Below are 15,052 nucleotides of genomic sequence, written 5' to 3' on the forward strand. Positions count from 1 at the left end.
CTGAATTAGCGCGGGTCCTATGAAAGTGCAGGGCCCACTGAGGCCAAGTGGCATAAGGCCGGCCCTGCAAAATAACAGCGTATGCTACGCCACCGGTCGACTAGTAGTCTATATTGATTATAATTTTATAGAGGTCTAGATCTAGACTCTAGCTCTATATTTAATACAATAATAATATTGATTATAGTCTAGATTTAGATCTATATTTCTATACTATCTATATTCTATACAATATATAGATCTAGAGTCTAGATGTATATAGTTTATATACTATTATGATAGTTATTTATAGTTATAGTCTGAATCATTTATCATTGTCATTTTCATTAGATTATGATTAGATCTAGATCTATAATTATCTATAAATTATACTATAAAATTAATAATCTATTAATCTATATAAATCTAGAATCTAGACTATTCTAGACTTATAGAATATATATACTCTGATAATAGATAAATGATAATAAATCTAGTTTTATTAGTCCTATAATTTATAGATCTAGTCAATATAGACATAGATCTAGTATATACTAATAATACTGTAATTTATAATAAATCATCAATTAGTCCTATTAGTTGAGTTTAACATGAAACAGGGCCAGCCTTAGGGCATTGCAGCCTATGCATGTAGCAAAGTCATACAGTGTTATAATAATAATTCTGTTTCCTACATAGCAAGAATTTTAGAATTACCAAATGTTTCAATCTATCTTTGAGAATTGTTGACCTCAAGTAATTTTTCATTAGTTTGAGGCCTGAAAAGCTTCTTTTACCAGATTGCACAATTAGGGCTAATGCATAATACCGTTTTTATTTATGGCGCATAGGATTGGCGTTTCCATATTGAATGACACCCCAAAATGTCAATTTTTATCTATATATTCAGTATATTTTAAGGACTTTTTCATATCTTTTGCAATTTTGGGAGATTTCCAGGAGCTCCTGGTAAATCAACAGGAGGGCGCAGGAAATCTGTTTTAAGTTATGTTATAAAATGGTTTAATTTAATAATTTATACACCCTGAATTAGCGCGGGTCCTATAAAAATGCAGGGCCCACTGAGGCCAAGTGGCATAAGGCCGGCCCTGCAAAATAACAGCGTATGCTACGCCACCGGTCGACTAGTAGTCTATATTGATTATAATTTTATAGAGGTCTAGATCTAGACTCTAGCTCTATATTTAATACAATAATAATATTGATTATAGTCTAGATTTAGATCTAGATGTATATTTCTATACTATCTATATTCTATACAATATATAGATCTAGAGTCTAGATGTATATAGATCTAGTTTATATACTATTATGATAGTTATTTATAGTTATAGTCTGAATCATTTATCATTGTCATTTTCATTAGATTATGATTAGATCTAGATCTATAATTATCTATAAATTATACTATAAAATTAATAATCTATTAATCTATATAAATCTAGAATCTAGACTATTCTAGACTTATAGAATATATGAATATATATTTAATATATACTCTGATAATAGATAAATGATAATAAATCTAGTTTTATTAGTCCTATTCCTATAATTTATAGATCTAGTCAATATAGACATAGATCTAGTATATACTAATAATACTGTAATTTATAATATTATATATAATAATATACATATTAATATTATACTTTAGAATAGATCTCTATCTATGAATACTATGATCTATCTACCTCACTGTCCTCACTACCTGACCTACATATGCCTGGCTACAATGATACAAATCCTAAGTTAACTTATTATACTATTTACTCTTAACTATTAGATCTAGCAAGTCTAAGTAAGTATACTTAGTCTTAGTCTTACTTAGTATACTAATAGTACTTCTATAGCCTCCTATAAATCTAATAACTTTAATAAGTTAGTAGATCTAGAATCTAGTTAGTATAACTAGTATAAGTTATAGATCTAAGTCATAAATTCTTAAGTATAGATCTAGAGTCTAGTAAATACATCTAGCGACTTATTAAACGAATAATCATCTAGATTACTAGATCTATCATCTAGATCTAGCCATAATTAGTCTAGAGTAACTATTTGTCCTCTGGAATAAAAATTAGACTAGTGATATTTTACTTACAGTTACACCATATTAGACCTAGTCTAGATCTAGATTATTAGTAGACTCTATGCCTATCTTCTAGATGATAGATCTACAATATAGATATAGAGATCTAGATCTATAAATATAGATCTATTAGTTAGAATAACTTGTCTACATCTAGATCAGTTACTGCGCATGTCCTTGAATAATACTCCAGTGTTATAACTTTTATTAGTATCAGTGTTTTCAAAGCTGGATTTTTTTGGTTGGATTTGAGTATTTTAGGCTTATACATTTCAAGATTGACACCAACTGTTTGCATAAAAAGAAGCAGTCGCCACCACAGTATATTATATATTATATGTGCATAAACCAGTGATTAAAAAAAAATATTTGTCAGTCGGACAAAAGAAATTCAAGGCGTCTAGATTTAAAAAAAAAAAGATCTTTTTTTTTCCATGTATATTCTTTCAATAAATCATCACTTCGAGCCTCTAACCAGCTGTAGAGTCCTATTGATCTATATTTATATTATAAATTACGGATCTATAATATATAAAGATCTATCAGTGTTTCCTAAACTGTGCTTTGCGAGGCTTGAAGAGGAAGAACTACTGGAACAATTACATAGTAGCTCTACACTTACACATGAATTATTCTGAAGTATAAAGTAAAGACAAATTTATTTTTATAAGCACTTCTTGGTTAGGAAAAAAACAACTATAGAATCATTTTACAATCATTATGAACTTTTAACTTATCTATCAATCTGGTCATGCTATGTTAATCAATGACGAAGTCATTGGTTTTCCTGGCTAACTCTAGGCTACCCATTCCATGCTCTAATAGTAAAAAGGAAAGAAGGAGCACTTGTACAATTTTGTCCTAGCATATGGAACAAGTAATATTAATCTAAACTGCATGACTAGATGCATGACGCGTAGGACGTAATCATCGTTTTTGTAGTTACGTCTGAATAGATCTAATTAAATATAACAAGGGTTCGACTAAATTCTCCGAAATAAGAAGAAAAAGTTTGGAAAACACTGATATATATATATTATAAATCTATATAGGCCTACATCAATATCTAATATAGACTATCTATAGAGCTACATTGGTCAGTGTCAAAATGGCGACGACCTTTGCATCTGAAGTTTGAAGGAAAATGGAATCTAAAATCTAAAACAAAATATAATAATAATAGAATTAGATATATTCTAGAATCTAGATTTAAGCTACTAGGTGAGATATGCAGAATCAGGGTTCTATCTTAGTATCTAGAATAGATCTATTTAGACCTAGATCTAGTTTAACTTAAGAAACTAGAAACTCAAGTCAAAGACAAAGTAACTTAATTTATAGTCTACTACTATAGTATAGTTTATAGTAAACTATACTTAGACTATAGTGTCTATAGTGACACTATTACTATAACTAGTAGTATAGACTATCATGACTATAGTGTATAGTATAGAGTATAGACTATAGAATAAATCTAGATTTCTTCTAGAATCTAGAGCTACATCATCTACTCTACTAGCCTGCTGAGCCTCTAGTCGTTCTAGTCTAGACTGGGACTTTACTACTTAGACTACTACTAGGGCGACTAGGCTCTACTCAGAGTCAGAGTACTACTCACTACTAGGCTCTAGAGACCTCTACACGACTAAACACTTCAACTGCAACATGAGTCTAAATTATCAATTTTTATTACATTCAAAAAGCAATTTTTTTTTACTTTCGAGTTTGTCATTTACAGAGTTCCCTACAAGTACCCATCTTGTGTATTTTGTATACAAATGGACACGAAAATACGCGAGTATGGTTTATCATCTGAAAATATGCATTTTCCCCTCTAAAGCAAAAAACACAAAAAGGAAAAACTCATATAATCATATATCACTATTAGAAAAAAAAACTTTTGAAAAATACTCAATTATTTTATAATTACTTAGGTGTATGGGGTATCTAGGAGGGGTAGCACCTCTAGTGGACAGGCAGTCGTACCCTCTTTTTGAGGGTAGCTTGGCTCACTCTTGGTCCCCACTCGGTACCCAACTCTCACCTGTGGCTCCCAGAAGCTGTAGCATATGCAGCAGCCACACCCCAGAAATGGCTTTCACTGGCCGGCTAAACCAGGTAGAGGGTAGCCGACGTGTCCATGGCACTCAGTACACTGAGGTTCTGTCAAACCTAGCATATGAAGCCTGGACATGGCGGCCTGTGCGTAACGTCACAAAACTAGACTAATCGGACAGAAAGGCAAGTACCAGCACAGTGCTGTGGAGTACTCAAGAGTAGGCCAAGACACACAGAAAGTTTCTGGTCATCCACTGCACCCAAACTTGTCCCCAGACGTCTTGACCAAATCTTGCTTCCGGAAAAGGATGGGCTTTAGGGCGAGAGAGTGAATCCTCCTCACTTTAATCCAAATTCCAGCGCAAGTGACTTGTCACCCCACCCCCCCCACCCAAAACAACCAAACCAAAGTCCTGTGGCGACAGGCAAGCAGTGAAGTGGTAGGTGTGGGCACACTGGGAGCCATAGCTGCAACCCTGCACACAGGCGGCTCAGGCCATATGGTCGTTCACCACTGACACAGAGCAGCAGTGGAGTCCAGCAGCCCCCTGAGTAGCCCTATTTTGGAGAGCACTGCTCACCTCCATAGCATGAGGACAGGGCTAGAAAAGGTGCCCCCCAAACTATATATATATATAATTACTTAAAAAGCACAAGAGTGATTTTTATAGGGTGGAATTTAAAAAAAAAAGGCTAATAATGGAGTTTAACCATAACCATGGGTAGATTACATACTAAAGCTGAAAAAGATATTTGTTAAAGTAATAGCTACCGTTCTTAATTTTGTGATATTTTAAATTGACATGCATTATTTGTACCATTTTGCAGGTAAATCATGAATTTGAATAAATTAATAGAGAACTTTGCCAGATTGGCTGTGGGTAGACTTAGTAATTCTTCACTTCAAGCGTCTAGTAGGTAAGAGTAAGTTCCGGAATTAAAACATCTTATCAATATCATGTCATATGTTATCATTTTTTCTCAAAATTGTACGAAAAATTTCAATTTGGTTTATTGATACATTCCTACAGTTTAATCTAATACTTTTCTCTTTTTCTTTATCAGTGATCTCAGTTTTTATGTAGAGAAGTATTTTTGAAATGATCAGATATATATATTTAGTTTGACATACAGATGTACAAAATGTTATTGAAAATAAAATCAAGATATATTATTTTTATGATGGAAAGAAATGTTTCTGTTAATGTTTAGGAACAAGAATAAAACTTACTTATTTTGACTAGACCTAGGCTTATTTGAGTTTTGAACTTATAAAATATATTGAAACATTTGATCAGCAAAACTGAAATGTTATTATTCCGGCCTTTAATATTAATATTTTCCCTCTCTCAGAACACAAGTAAACCATGCTGATAAATTTATTTTAAATAGTTTTTTTTATTGTGATGCAGTGACAAAATGCTGATGATCAAGCAGTAAATTTAATGTATACTGTTCATTTTAGTTTGAAGACAGCATTCAGTAAAACTTTTTTCATCTCAAAGTTCTATGATTTGATGTTAAAGATTGACAAAAATTCTTTGCAGCGAATTTTAGATATAACTTTATTAGAATGCTAAAGATTTTTTTAAAAAATTTTAACTAAGTAATAATTACGGAAAATGTGAATGTGGAATCAATAATAAACTAGAGAATTTGCAAGCAATAAGGAAGAAAGTTAAGTCAAAGAAATTTAAAAAAAAAGCTAGAGAAAGTGCAGAAATAAGTACCTTACAACAAACCACATAAAACCAACATCTCAGGACAACTGTAGAGTGAAGACATCAAAAATATTGTCGCTGAGGACAGCATTGCGAAATTTTGGTCACAAAATTAACTTTGGTAAAATGAAAAATGTTTTACTTGCAAAGAAGCCAAACAAGAAGCTATTTAAAGGATGGCTGCCTGGTCGTGCAGTTTGCGCGCTGGACTGTCGTTCGGATTTATCGGCGGTCGAGGGTTCAAACCCTGCCCGCTACCATCCCCCGTCGTCCTGCGGGAGGTTTGGACTAGGAAGTAAACTATCTTCAACTCTGAAGGAACATCCGAAACATGTAAAACAAACAAACAAACATTTTAAAGGAAGCTATGCAAGAAAGATAAATAATGATCTCAAACAAAATTTACAAAGAAAAGTTTGTATACCAATAACTTACCTTAATCTGCTCAGAAGAATTAAGTTAGCTGTCACAGACAAGAAGTGAATCACATTAGCTACATAGACCCACCATTAGTATATGATGCCATATAACATGCAAAACAAAAAATGTGAAACATTTTAAAAAATCACATCTAACACAGATCATTCAAGACAATACTAACAAATCTTTAAAAAAAAAAGATATATTTATTATTAACAACTTACAGAAAAAAAAAGATGTATATATTAATAGTATATAGTTCGTCCATCGTGGTCCGATGATGACCACTTTGTCATCCAGGGGGCTGAGGGCTTTGCACTGGGGTTTTATGCCTCCTCATGTGGCTGGTGAGACCTATGTGAGCCCGAAATGTTTTGCCGCACACTGGGCAGGTTATTCCAGCTGAAGCTAGTGTCGTTTGCCTTGCTTTTCTTTTCTGACGTTTTTCTTCTGCCAGCGTTGTTCTTTTTTCCTCAGCAACCTGTGCGCCAGTTTTCACAGCACGACGGCATGATGCTCTGTCATGTGCCTCTGTCTCCCAGGTGCCTGGGTCTATGCTGAACGCCTTCAGAGAAGCTTTGAGGGTGTCCCTGAAGCGCTTTCTTTGACCACCTTGCGAGCGCTTTCCTTCGCTTAGTTGGTCATACAAGAGTCGTTTAGGGATGCAGTGGTCTTCCATTCTGTAGACGTGACCTGCCCATCACAGCTGGGACTGCATCAGGATTGTGTGGATGCTTTGCAGACACGCTCTTCGAAGGACTTCTGTATCTGGTATTTTGTCTTGCCATTTGACATTTAGTATTTTTCTCAGACATGTCATCTGGAAGTGGTTCAGTTTCTTTGCATGTTTACTGTAACTGTCCATGTTTCTGAGGCATAGAACAATGTAGGGAGGATGACAGCTCTATAGACCCCTAGCTTTGTGTTTGTGATGATACCACGTCTGTTCCAGACAGTTTTAGGCAGTCTGCCATAGGATGCACTGGCCTTGGCGATATGCAGGTCGATTTCACTATTGATTTTTCCATTTCTGGAGAGTGTGCTGCCAAGATATGTGAATTTGTCCACTGCGTTTATATCCTGTCCATTTATAGTGTTGCTTGGATCCGAGTAGGCTTTCCCAGGTAGATATAAGACTTCAGTCTTCACCCTTCTTGATTCAACCCGAGGCGGCTTAAAGCAAAATAAAAAACAAATGCAGCAGTAATCAGAGACTTGCTATTTGCTGACGACTGTTCCCCTAAATGCCTGCTCTGAAAACGATCTGCAGAGCATCGTCAGTGACTTCTCAAGAGCATGCTCAGACTTTGGCCTTACCATCAATATATATTAATAAGCTATGATGCCACTACCAACATATAATAGCATCTGAAAAGGGCACAGCAGATTGAAACTTTTTCTGTAAGAAAATTGAAATAAGTGACATATAGTATTGTAAAAGTGGCACCAGAGAATGCAGACAATGTCCCTCAAAACAAAATTCTTTATTAAGTTGCCTTAAAATAACCCTCTCAGCAAAAAACCTAAATATAGAACTGTCTGATCTGGAAACCTTTGTGCTTGTCATCTCAGATATAGGACTATTTTTTATTTGCCATTATTACAGTTTATCTCTGATGTTGGAATAGTTGTTTGGCCTCATCCAGCTTGTAGTTCATCAATATAGTACAAGTTATGCTAAAGTTCCAAATGATAAAGAAGAAGAAAAAAGAAATAGGTTTAGATATCCTGCTTAATTGAACTCTTGATTAAAAGCATGATTTGCTGCTGTGTGCACACATTTTTTTTTCTGTAATCCTAAATAAGTTTTATGACCTTCTAGTCAATCTATTGGTTTAAGTTTAATATTAAGCCTTTTACAAGCAAAAAGCCATATTTGAATAGCAATAAAGTTAAACACCGCATCACAAAGAAACAAACAAACAGTACCAGGAAAAAGAAGAAGATGCAGACAGAGAAAGACAACATAAAAGAATGGACGGGCCTGCCATTGAAAAAGGTTCTATCCAAGGCAATAGACAGAGGAATGGAGAATGTTGACAAATAGGTGCCCCAATAGACTAATGGATAGGTGAAAGTGAAAGCTAAAAACACCATTATTAATATTAACCGATGTTAAAAATTTAAAAATTATAGTAAGAGATGTTGCTCCATCATCAAAGTAGGAAGCTTTATATCATATTCATTAGATCAACTTAAAAACTTCATTTAAAATGGACGTTTCAGTATGTCTTCCAAAATGCGATTTAATCCATCCAATGGTCAAATTTCTATTCAGTTCTGTAAAATTGTATTGTTACAACTTATGCTTGGCAAAAACATGCCTACCACAAGATATCTTGCTTAGAACCTAGACGATCTCAAAATGATCACATTCATTAGTGATGTACATGTCTATATATACATTGAATGTCCCTCACATTTCAGTATTAAGTGCTGCCCCTTTTTTATTCTTCTTATTTGACCTTCTCTTTTTCTACTCGGATGAATAGTGTGCTGCCAGGTGAATGCATTACTGCAGTTCAGTATGTAGGAAAATAATTGATGCTTGCGCATCCACTAGGGGAGCTTACAGTACTCCCCTAGACCTCCTAGCTGGTTAAGGAGATGTAAATGCTTTTTAAAATTTTTTAATATATTGTTTTGTCTTTGTGGGGTGTTAAGGAAAAATTCCACTATCACTTAATATGTTCTAAGTTGCCTACTAATATTTAAAAAAATGCTACATAATATGCGCTTTAATGAAATTTATTTGAATGTTTCAATTTTTTTTGCTATTTTATTCACAGAAATTTCCATCAGTCTTCTAATAGTTTGAAAAACTTCAATAGCCGATTACCAAAAAATATTAAAATTGGAAAATTTAGATTTGAGACTCATGTCGACTTTAAAAACTACACACTTACTCCATTGAAGACAGCCAAGACGGGAGGCAGAGGTCTTGATGGTGAGTCATAAGAACTACTTTCTACGAGCTTCTTTGAAATGTTTGTTGTTGTTTTTAGTTGGAGTTTTTGCATTATAATCTCACACTTACACATTATAATCTCACACTTTTCTTTCTGTTTAGATGTTGGTGGAAACTTTATCCTTCCTGTGTTATTTGACCACTTATGTTGTGTACTTTTTTTTATATTTTACTATAAATAAATGTCAGCTTATAAATTGCTTTAACAAATTCTTCCATTCAGATCTCCCAAGAGCTTTTTGTTATTATTCTCCAATTTCCAAATTGTAGATCCATCTCCATAGGACCAAGCCGTCTTATTGAGGGTCTGCAGCCTCTTTTTTTTTGTGTGTGTGGCTTGTACACCACTTTAGCACCTTTTATTGCATAATCTGCTTTTTTAAAAATTTACTCCATTATAGGATGGTTTATCTCAGAATTTGTATTGCTCCTGATCAATACGTGTAAGCTATCCACCACCAATAATCATTATGTACTGGAATAGCTATATGTGTTATTCCTAGGCATAACCTCTCAATTAATTATTAAATTGTCTAATGAATTTGTCAGTGCCTAGTCTCATAAAAGTTTTGTAGACAGTTTTCTTAATTAATCTTGAAATTGCTTTGCTTTTGAATAATTGTTGAGTGCTCTTCTCTCCTTTTGCCAGGAAATGTACGCATTAATGTCTCACGATTTGAATAAATATGCTATTTATAGAAAATTTAATTCGAAAAGTTACTCCTCATTACACATCAAGTATAAACACACACACAATTTCTTTCTATTTGCTCATTTATTAAAGCATGAAGCCCACCAATATATTTTTTTTCTACATAATTAGGTTGTTAGAATTGTACTTAACCATCTAGTGAGATCCCTACTCCCTAGAGCTTTTTAATTGATTGTCCATTCTTTTCGGTAGGGTGAATAGTTTTTGTAGATTTTTTTTTTCCTGCGAGCCAGCAGGTGAGATCCCAGATAATTTATTCCCATAGAAGCTATCATGATAAATGGTGGGCATTCACCTGATGCTCGGGTGATTAATTTCTCCAGTCAGTTAAGAATTCTGCTAGATAAATCAATATAAATAAAGCAATACACAGTTATTAAATTCTTCACCATTCCCTTTCGTTATTCCACCTTAAAGACAACAAATCACAGATGTAGTATCTGTTCATTGGTTCATGATAGGTCTTAAGTAATTTGTTTTTCTTGGGGAACTAACTTTGTCCATCATAAAAATGTTAAGGAAGTAAAAACATATTAAATTGGGGATGAGGGAATTGGAAGCTAGATGTACAAAGGGGGGGGGGATGAGAAAGAATAGTAAGTTTATTGGGAAAGTAATTGTGTATTTGTCTATCAATTTAAAAAGTTATTCAAAAATGTTAAGGAAGTAAAAACATATTAAATTGGGGATGAGGGAATTGGAAGCTAGATGTACAAAGGGGGGGGGGGATGAGAAAGAATAGTAAGTTTATTGGGAAAGTAATTGTGTATTTGTCTATCAATTTAAAAAGTTATTCACGCGTCTACTTTATTGATTTTCAGGCCGTATCTGGGTCCATAGAATTGGTGGAGGAGATAAACTGTTATACAGAATGATAGATAACAAAAGGATTGGACCAACTGAGGGCGAGCCTTTAGTAGAACACGTCAATGTCATTATGAAAGATCCTTGTCGCTCTGCACATATCGCAGTTGTGGCAGGCGGGGACAGAAAACGTTACATAATTGCCTCAGAGAAAATGAAAGAAGGTGATCTGATCAAGACGTCTGGTGTGCTAACAGCCATGCCAGGTCAGTGGTTTTTTTTTTCCCAAAACATTATTCTATTGTTATAATGAACAACTTAATTATACCATTTTGTTGTCCCATTTAAACAAGATCATTTATCCTTCTAATGAAACCTTGATATATTATTAATTTTTTTTATCTTTTTATTTCAACATTTTTGCCGTCAAATTCTTACAGAGAATTCAGATAGTGTCCTCAGTATTGCCAGTAAAGAATTTTAAGACATCAATCGTGGAAACATCATTCTGTTTTAGAAATTTTCGAAATCAAATTTCTAAATCTAATTAATTTTTGTCTGTTTCAGTACGAGCTTCTGATGGAGACGCCTATCCAATCGGTTCACTGCCTATTGGCACTTTGATCCACAATGTTGAGCAACTTCCCGGAGATGGGGGTACAATTGCTCTAGCTGCTGGCACCTCAGCCTTGTATATCCGCAGAGTTGGAAACAAATGCATTGTCCGCATGCCATCCAAACGGGAAATTATTCTATCTGAAAGGTGTATGGTTGTTGTTGGGCGAGTGTCAAACACTGAACACCACAAGACCAAGAAAATGAAGACTGCAGGGGAGAGTCGGTGGCGGGGAATAAGACCAAAAAGTGGCTGGTGGCAGAGAAAAGATGGCTATTGTGGACGTAAAATACGACCTATCAAGCCTGCCTATGAGGCAAAACCAGTTGTTCAACCACCTGAAGTTTTCAGATGGACTATCTGAGAATAGATACATTTTAAGACTATCTGATGATAGATACATTCTAGGACTATCTTAGGATAGATACATTCTAGGACTAGCTGAGGATAGATGCATTCTATGGCCATCGGAGGATAGATTCATTCATGTTAACAATTAAATAAATATATTAACTTTTCAGTTTTGTGTAGTTTTCATTTTGATCTGTTATTGTTTCTTTATCTTCTCTTAAATGTTCAGTGTCTTAAAATTGTTCTACCTAATACATAAATGAAATTGAAATGCTACAGAAGGATCCTGGGTATCACTTACTAAGACTGCATGTCAAATGAGGTTCGAAACATTATTACTAGGGTAAATGGCCACCTACTGACCACTGTCAAAAAGCACAAATTAAAACTTTATCGCCATATCACAAGGCCCTCAGAGCTTGCTAAGACCTTCTTTCAGGGAACAGTACCAAGGAAAAGAAGAGCAGGCAGACAAAGAAAGCAATGTGTACACAACATAAAAACATGGATTGAAAGAGTAAGTTTTCTTGTTTTTATTTTTGATAGGGAGCTTAGGGATTTCATAGAGGTGGGATAGAAAGAGGTGGACATTATTTTTAAAGCATAATTACTGCACTGGGCAGTGTTACATTTATACTGTGCTTATACTGTGTTTTTTGCAGGCAGACAGGGGCGAGTTATTGTTTGGAGAAGGTAGAAGGGGGTTGGACCTGTATGTTCGCGTTGGGCAAACGTATAGTGTCGTTGTCCTCAGTTATTTTTTTTTCTTGCTTTTTAGCTTGTTAAGTTTTGTAGATGGTTAGCCAGGTGAGCAGTACTGTTGGCCAGTTGTTTTTTTTGTTGCCATTTTGGTGTTTTGATAGGCGGGATAGGGGGTTTGAGAGACAGACAATGGCGTTGGGTCATGTAGTGTCTACCCCACCCATGTATTTTAGTAATGCCTATCAAACCTTGTAGTTGTTAATGGAAGTTTTGGAATTTCGTTTCCAGTGCCATGCCAGAGGGCAGGGACATTTGTTTTTCTTCTCCCTCTTAGTTGAGGTCGAGCGTTGATTTTTTTTACCTGGTGTGTCCTTGTTGTACGGATTCATGGTAGTTAAGTCACAGGGTGACGTAATGATTTTTTGTTGTTGCGGCAAGAGTTGTTTTTTTTTACAGTGGGTCTCGAGTTTTGTTGGGCCTGGTTTCAGTTTTTTGTATGCCGTCTATTTTTTTTGCTTGAACGTGTTGATGATAGTTGGCTATAGCTCTATATAGAATATCCGACATTAGGTATGTCGTGGATTTTTTTATTTCAGTGAGATGTTGCTGTGTTGACAGATCATCAGTTTATCAAGGTCATTTGATTAGTTTGTTCAACGTTTGATATTACTAAGATGTTAAAGTTTAGGCCTGACGAGCTTGAATTGGTATTGATTTTTTTTTACATAGATTTTTTTTTGTTGGCAAATATTTGAGCTTTAGCTGAGTTATGGCGATTAATGTACACGCTATCTAGGTAGTTCAGAAAATTGACGTTTTAGGACATTTGTATCCAAGGTGGAACATGAGTTGTTTGTTGAAGAGTCAAGTGAGTCCTTCTAATGGAGGAGAGTGCATAACAGACACTGAAGTAAATGACAAAGCGTTGTTTTTTTTTCTACGACATGTGTGATGGACACTGGCAATGAGTACAGCCATTTTACAATTTCTATTCTATTATAGGGATGCTAATGAATTTTGTATTTTCATTTTATTATCATTATGTTTTAGTTACTTATATATTGAATTATACTGTTCTATATTTAGGTCGAAAATAAGATGCAAGTGGAGCTTGCAATCCGAAAAACTTTGTCCATGATTAGATGATATCATTTTTCTTACTTTTAGTTTTATATTAATTCGTGTTTTACTTGCACTCAAGATTTGATTGGCAGAATTGCATGTTCACTTTGATGTATATTTTTTTTGTAAATCTACTTGCAGAGATTCATGACTATATTATTTGATGTTTAAAGTTGAAGTTTGTGACAGTTGCAGTGCAGATATATGAGATGACGATGTTCACATGTTTGTTTTGATTTTTTTTTCTTCTTAATTACAACCACTTTGTTTATGATTTTATAATCTTATTCCAGTGTGCTACAGTTGCCTAAAGACTTTGGTTAGCAATGCTGCATGTGTTCTATAACATTATTTTTATGTCTCAATATAGTTCCAGAATTTGTTCTCAAAATGTGAGGTGGTAGAGGCAGTTTAGACAGTCGCATTAGTGTGACTTTGGTTGCAAATATTGCAACAAAAGTCAAAGGAGAAGGGGAAGATGTCACAGTGTTGTGCAAGGGTTATTAATTAGTTTAATAGATGTTATCAAAGCTCACCGATAGACTTGACAGAGACCAGACAAAGGTTAGGACAATGTCAGTTAGGTGTTTGTCTTGTAGAGAGACTGATATGTGGGTCGGGACAGACATTAGTAATGTTAGTTTAGGCGTAGGCTAGATACTCAGCCTATATAGAGTAGAGTTTGGGGCAGTCGGGACACAGCGCCATGTAGTGTTAGCAGGGGCGTGTGTCGTGTGCTAGGCGTTTTCTGGTGGACGACACATACAGACATTGGGAGCAAGTCGCCGAGGTTGGCTCGCGATCTTGGCTCCAAGATGTGTGAGTTGTTTGCCAGAGACAACATGTAGGAACTAATTCTTAAGGACCAGGGTAAGAAGAAATGTTTTTATTAGTTATATATCTAGCATTAGATGTTAATAGATTATGAATAAATAGTATGGCGCTTTAGCTAGTTGTTAGCGATATCTTGATTATTTGTCTATTTAGAGTGACAGTCTTGGCGACTGTCTGAGTCTTAGTGACATTCTGACGGTCAGAGACGGTAGATCTATATATGGTGTATCTTTGCCTGCTACTCAAGGGGATATCACTCTAGTATTGAGCGGACTGTGACGTTGGGTTCCAGGATCCGTGCAGAGACTAGAGAGAGAGAGAGAGAGAGAGACAAGAGAAATGGAAAGTTCATCGTGACCTACAGCCAAGCATCAATGTCTATGTGATTATTAAATTTTAATTCTAGAATCACATGTTATATGTAACTATAGTTGTTAATTAAATATTTATTTTTCATATGCAAATTTGTGTCCAGAGATCATGATTTATATCATTATTGAATATTGTGGTCTTTAATCCATAGTCATCTGTGATGTGTGTGTTTTATCAGCTAAATTACATCAGTAAGAATCACCCTAGACGTATAGCCATCAAGAGCTGATATCAAGATCTTGACACTATTCAAGGTGAAAGGAATGGAGAAAGTTAGTTGACAGAT

At 34.8% G+C, this 15,052-nt stretch overlaps 2 protein-coding genes across 4 annotated transcripts in view; one reads left to right on the forward strand and one right to left on the reverse strand.

The window, feature by feature from the left end:
* The window catches only part of LOC106078747 (uncharacterized), a 36,722-nt gene extending 34,464 nt beyond the window's left edge, over positions 1-2,258 (reverse strand). For both annotated transcript variants that reach the window (XM_056025899.1, XM_056025898.1), the window contains exon 1: positions 2,099-2,258. The gene's annotated coding sequence lies outside the window, so the exon portion shown is untranslated. The remainder of the gene's footprint in view (positions 1-2,098) is intronic.
* An 896-nt stretch (positions 2,259-3,154) lies between these two features.
* LOC106078754 (39S ribosomal protein L2, mitochondrial-like) lies at positions 3,155-14,858 on the forward strand. Of its 2 annotated transcripts, XR_008777566.1 has the most exons (6): positions 3,155-3,307; positions 4,973-5,062; positions 9,075-9,232; positions 10,787-11,035; positions 11,337-14,430; positions 14,548-14,858. XR_008777566.1 is itself a non-coding variant. In XM_056026829.1 (5 exons), the coding sequence occupies exons 2-5, from the start codon at positions 4,980-4,982 to the stop codon at positions 11,747-11,749; spliced, it is 903 nt and encodes a 300-aa protein (XP_055882804.1). In that variant the 5' UTR covers positions 3,155-3,307; positions 4,973-4,979; the 3' UTR covers positions 11,750-14,858. The 2 variants fall into 2 exon arrangements, 1 of the variants encoding a protein (XP_055882804.1); XM_056026829.1 differs by having other exon boundaries at positions 11,337-14,858.
* The last annotated feature ends 194 nt before the right edge of the window (positions 14,859-15,052 follow it).

This window comes from Biomphalaria glabrata, chromosome 4, assembly GCF_947242115.1.
Source record: "Biomphalaria glabrata chromosome 4, xgBioGlab47.1, whole genome shotgun sequence".
NCBI classification, from domain to species: domain Eukaryota; kingdom Metazoa; phylum Mollusca; class Gastropoda; family Planorbidae; genus Biomphalaria; species Biomphalaria glabrata.

Coding starts and splice junctions, on each gene's coding strand:
- LOC106078754 (XM_056026829.1), top strand. CDS start 4,980: ATGAATTTGAATAAATTAATAGAGAACTTTGCCAGATTGGCTGTGGGT. Junction 9,233..10,786: donor GGGAGGCAGAGGTCTTGATG/GTGAGTCATAAG, acceptor ATTGATTTTCAG/GCCGTATCTGGGTCCATAGA. Junction 11,036..11,336: donor TGTGCTAACAGCCATGCCAG/GTCAGTGGTTTT, acceptor TGTCTGTTTCAG/TACGAGCTTCTGATGGAGAC.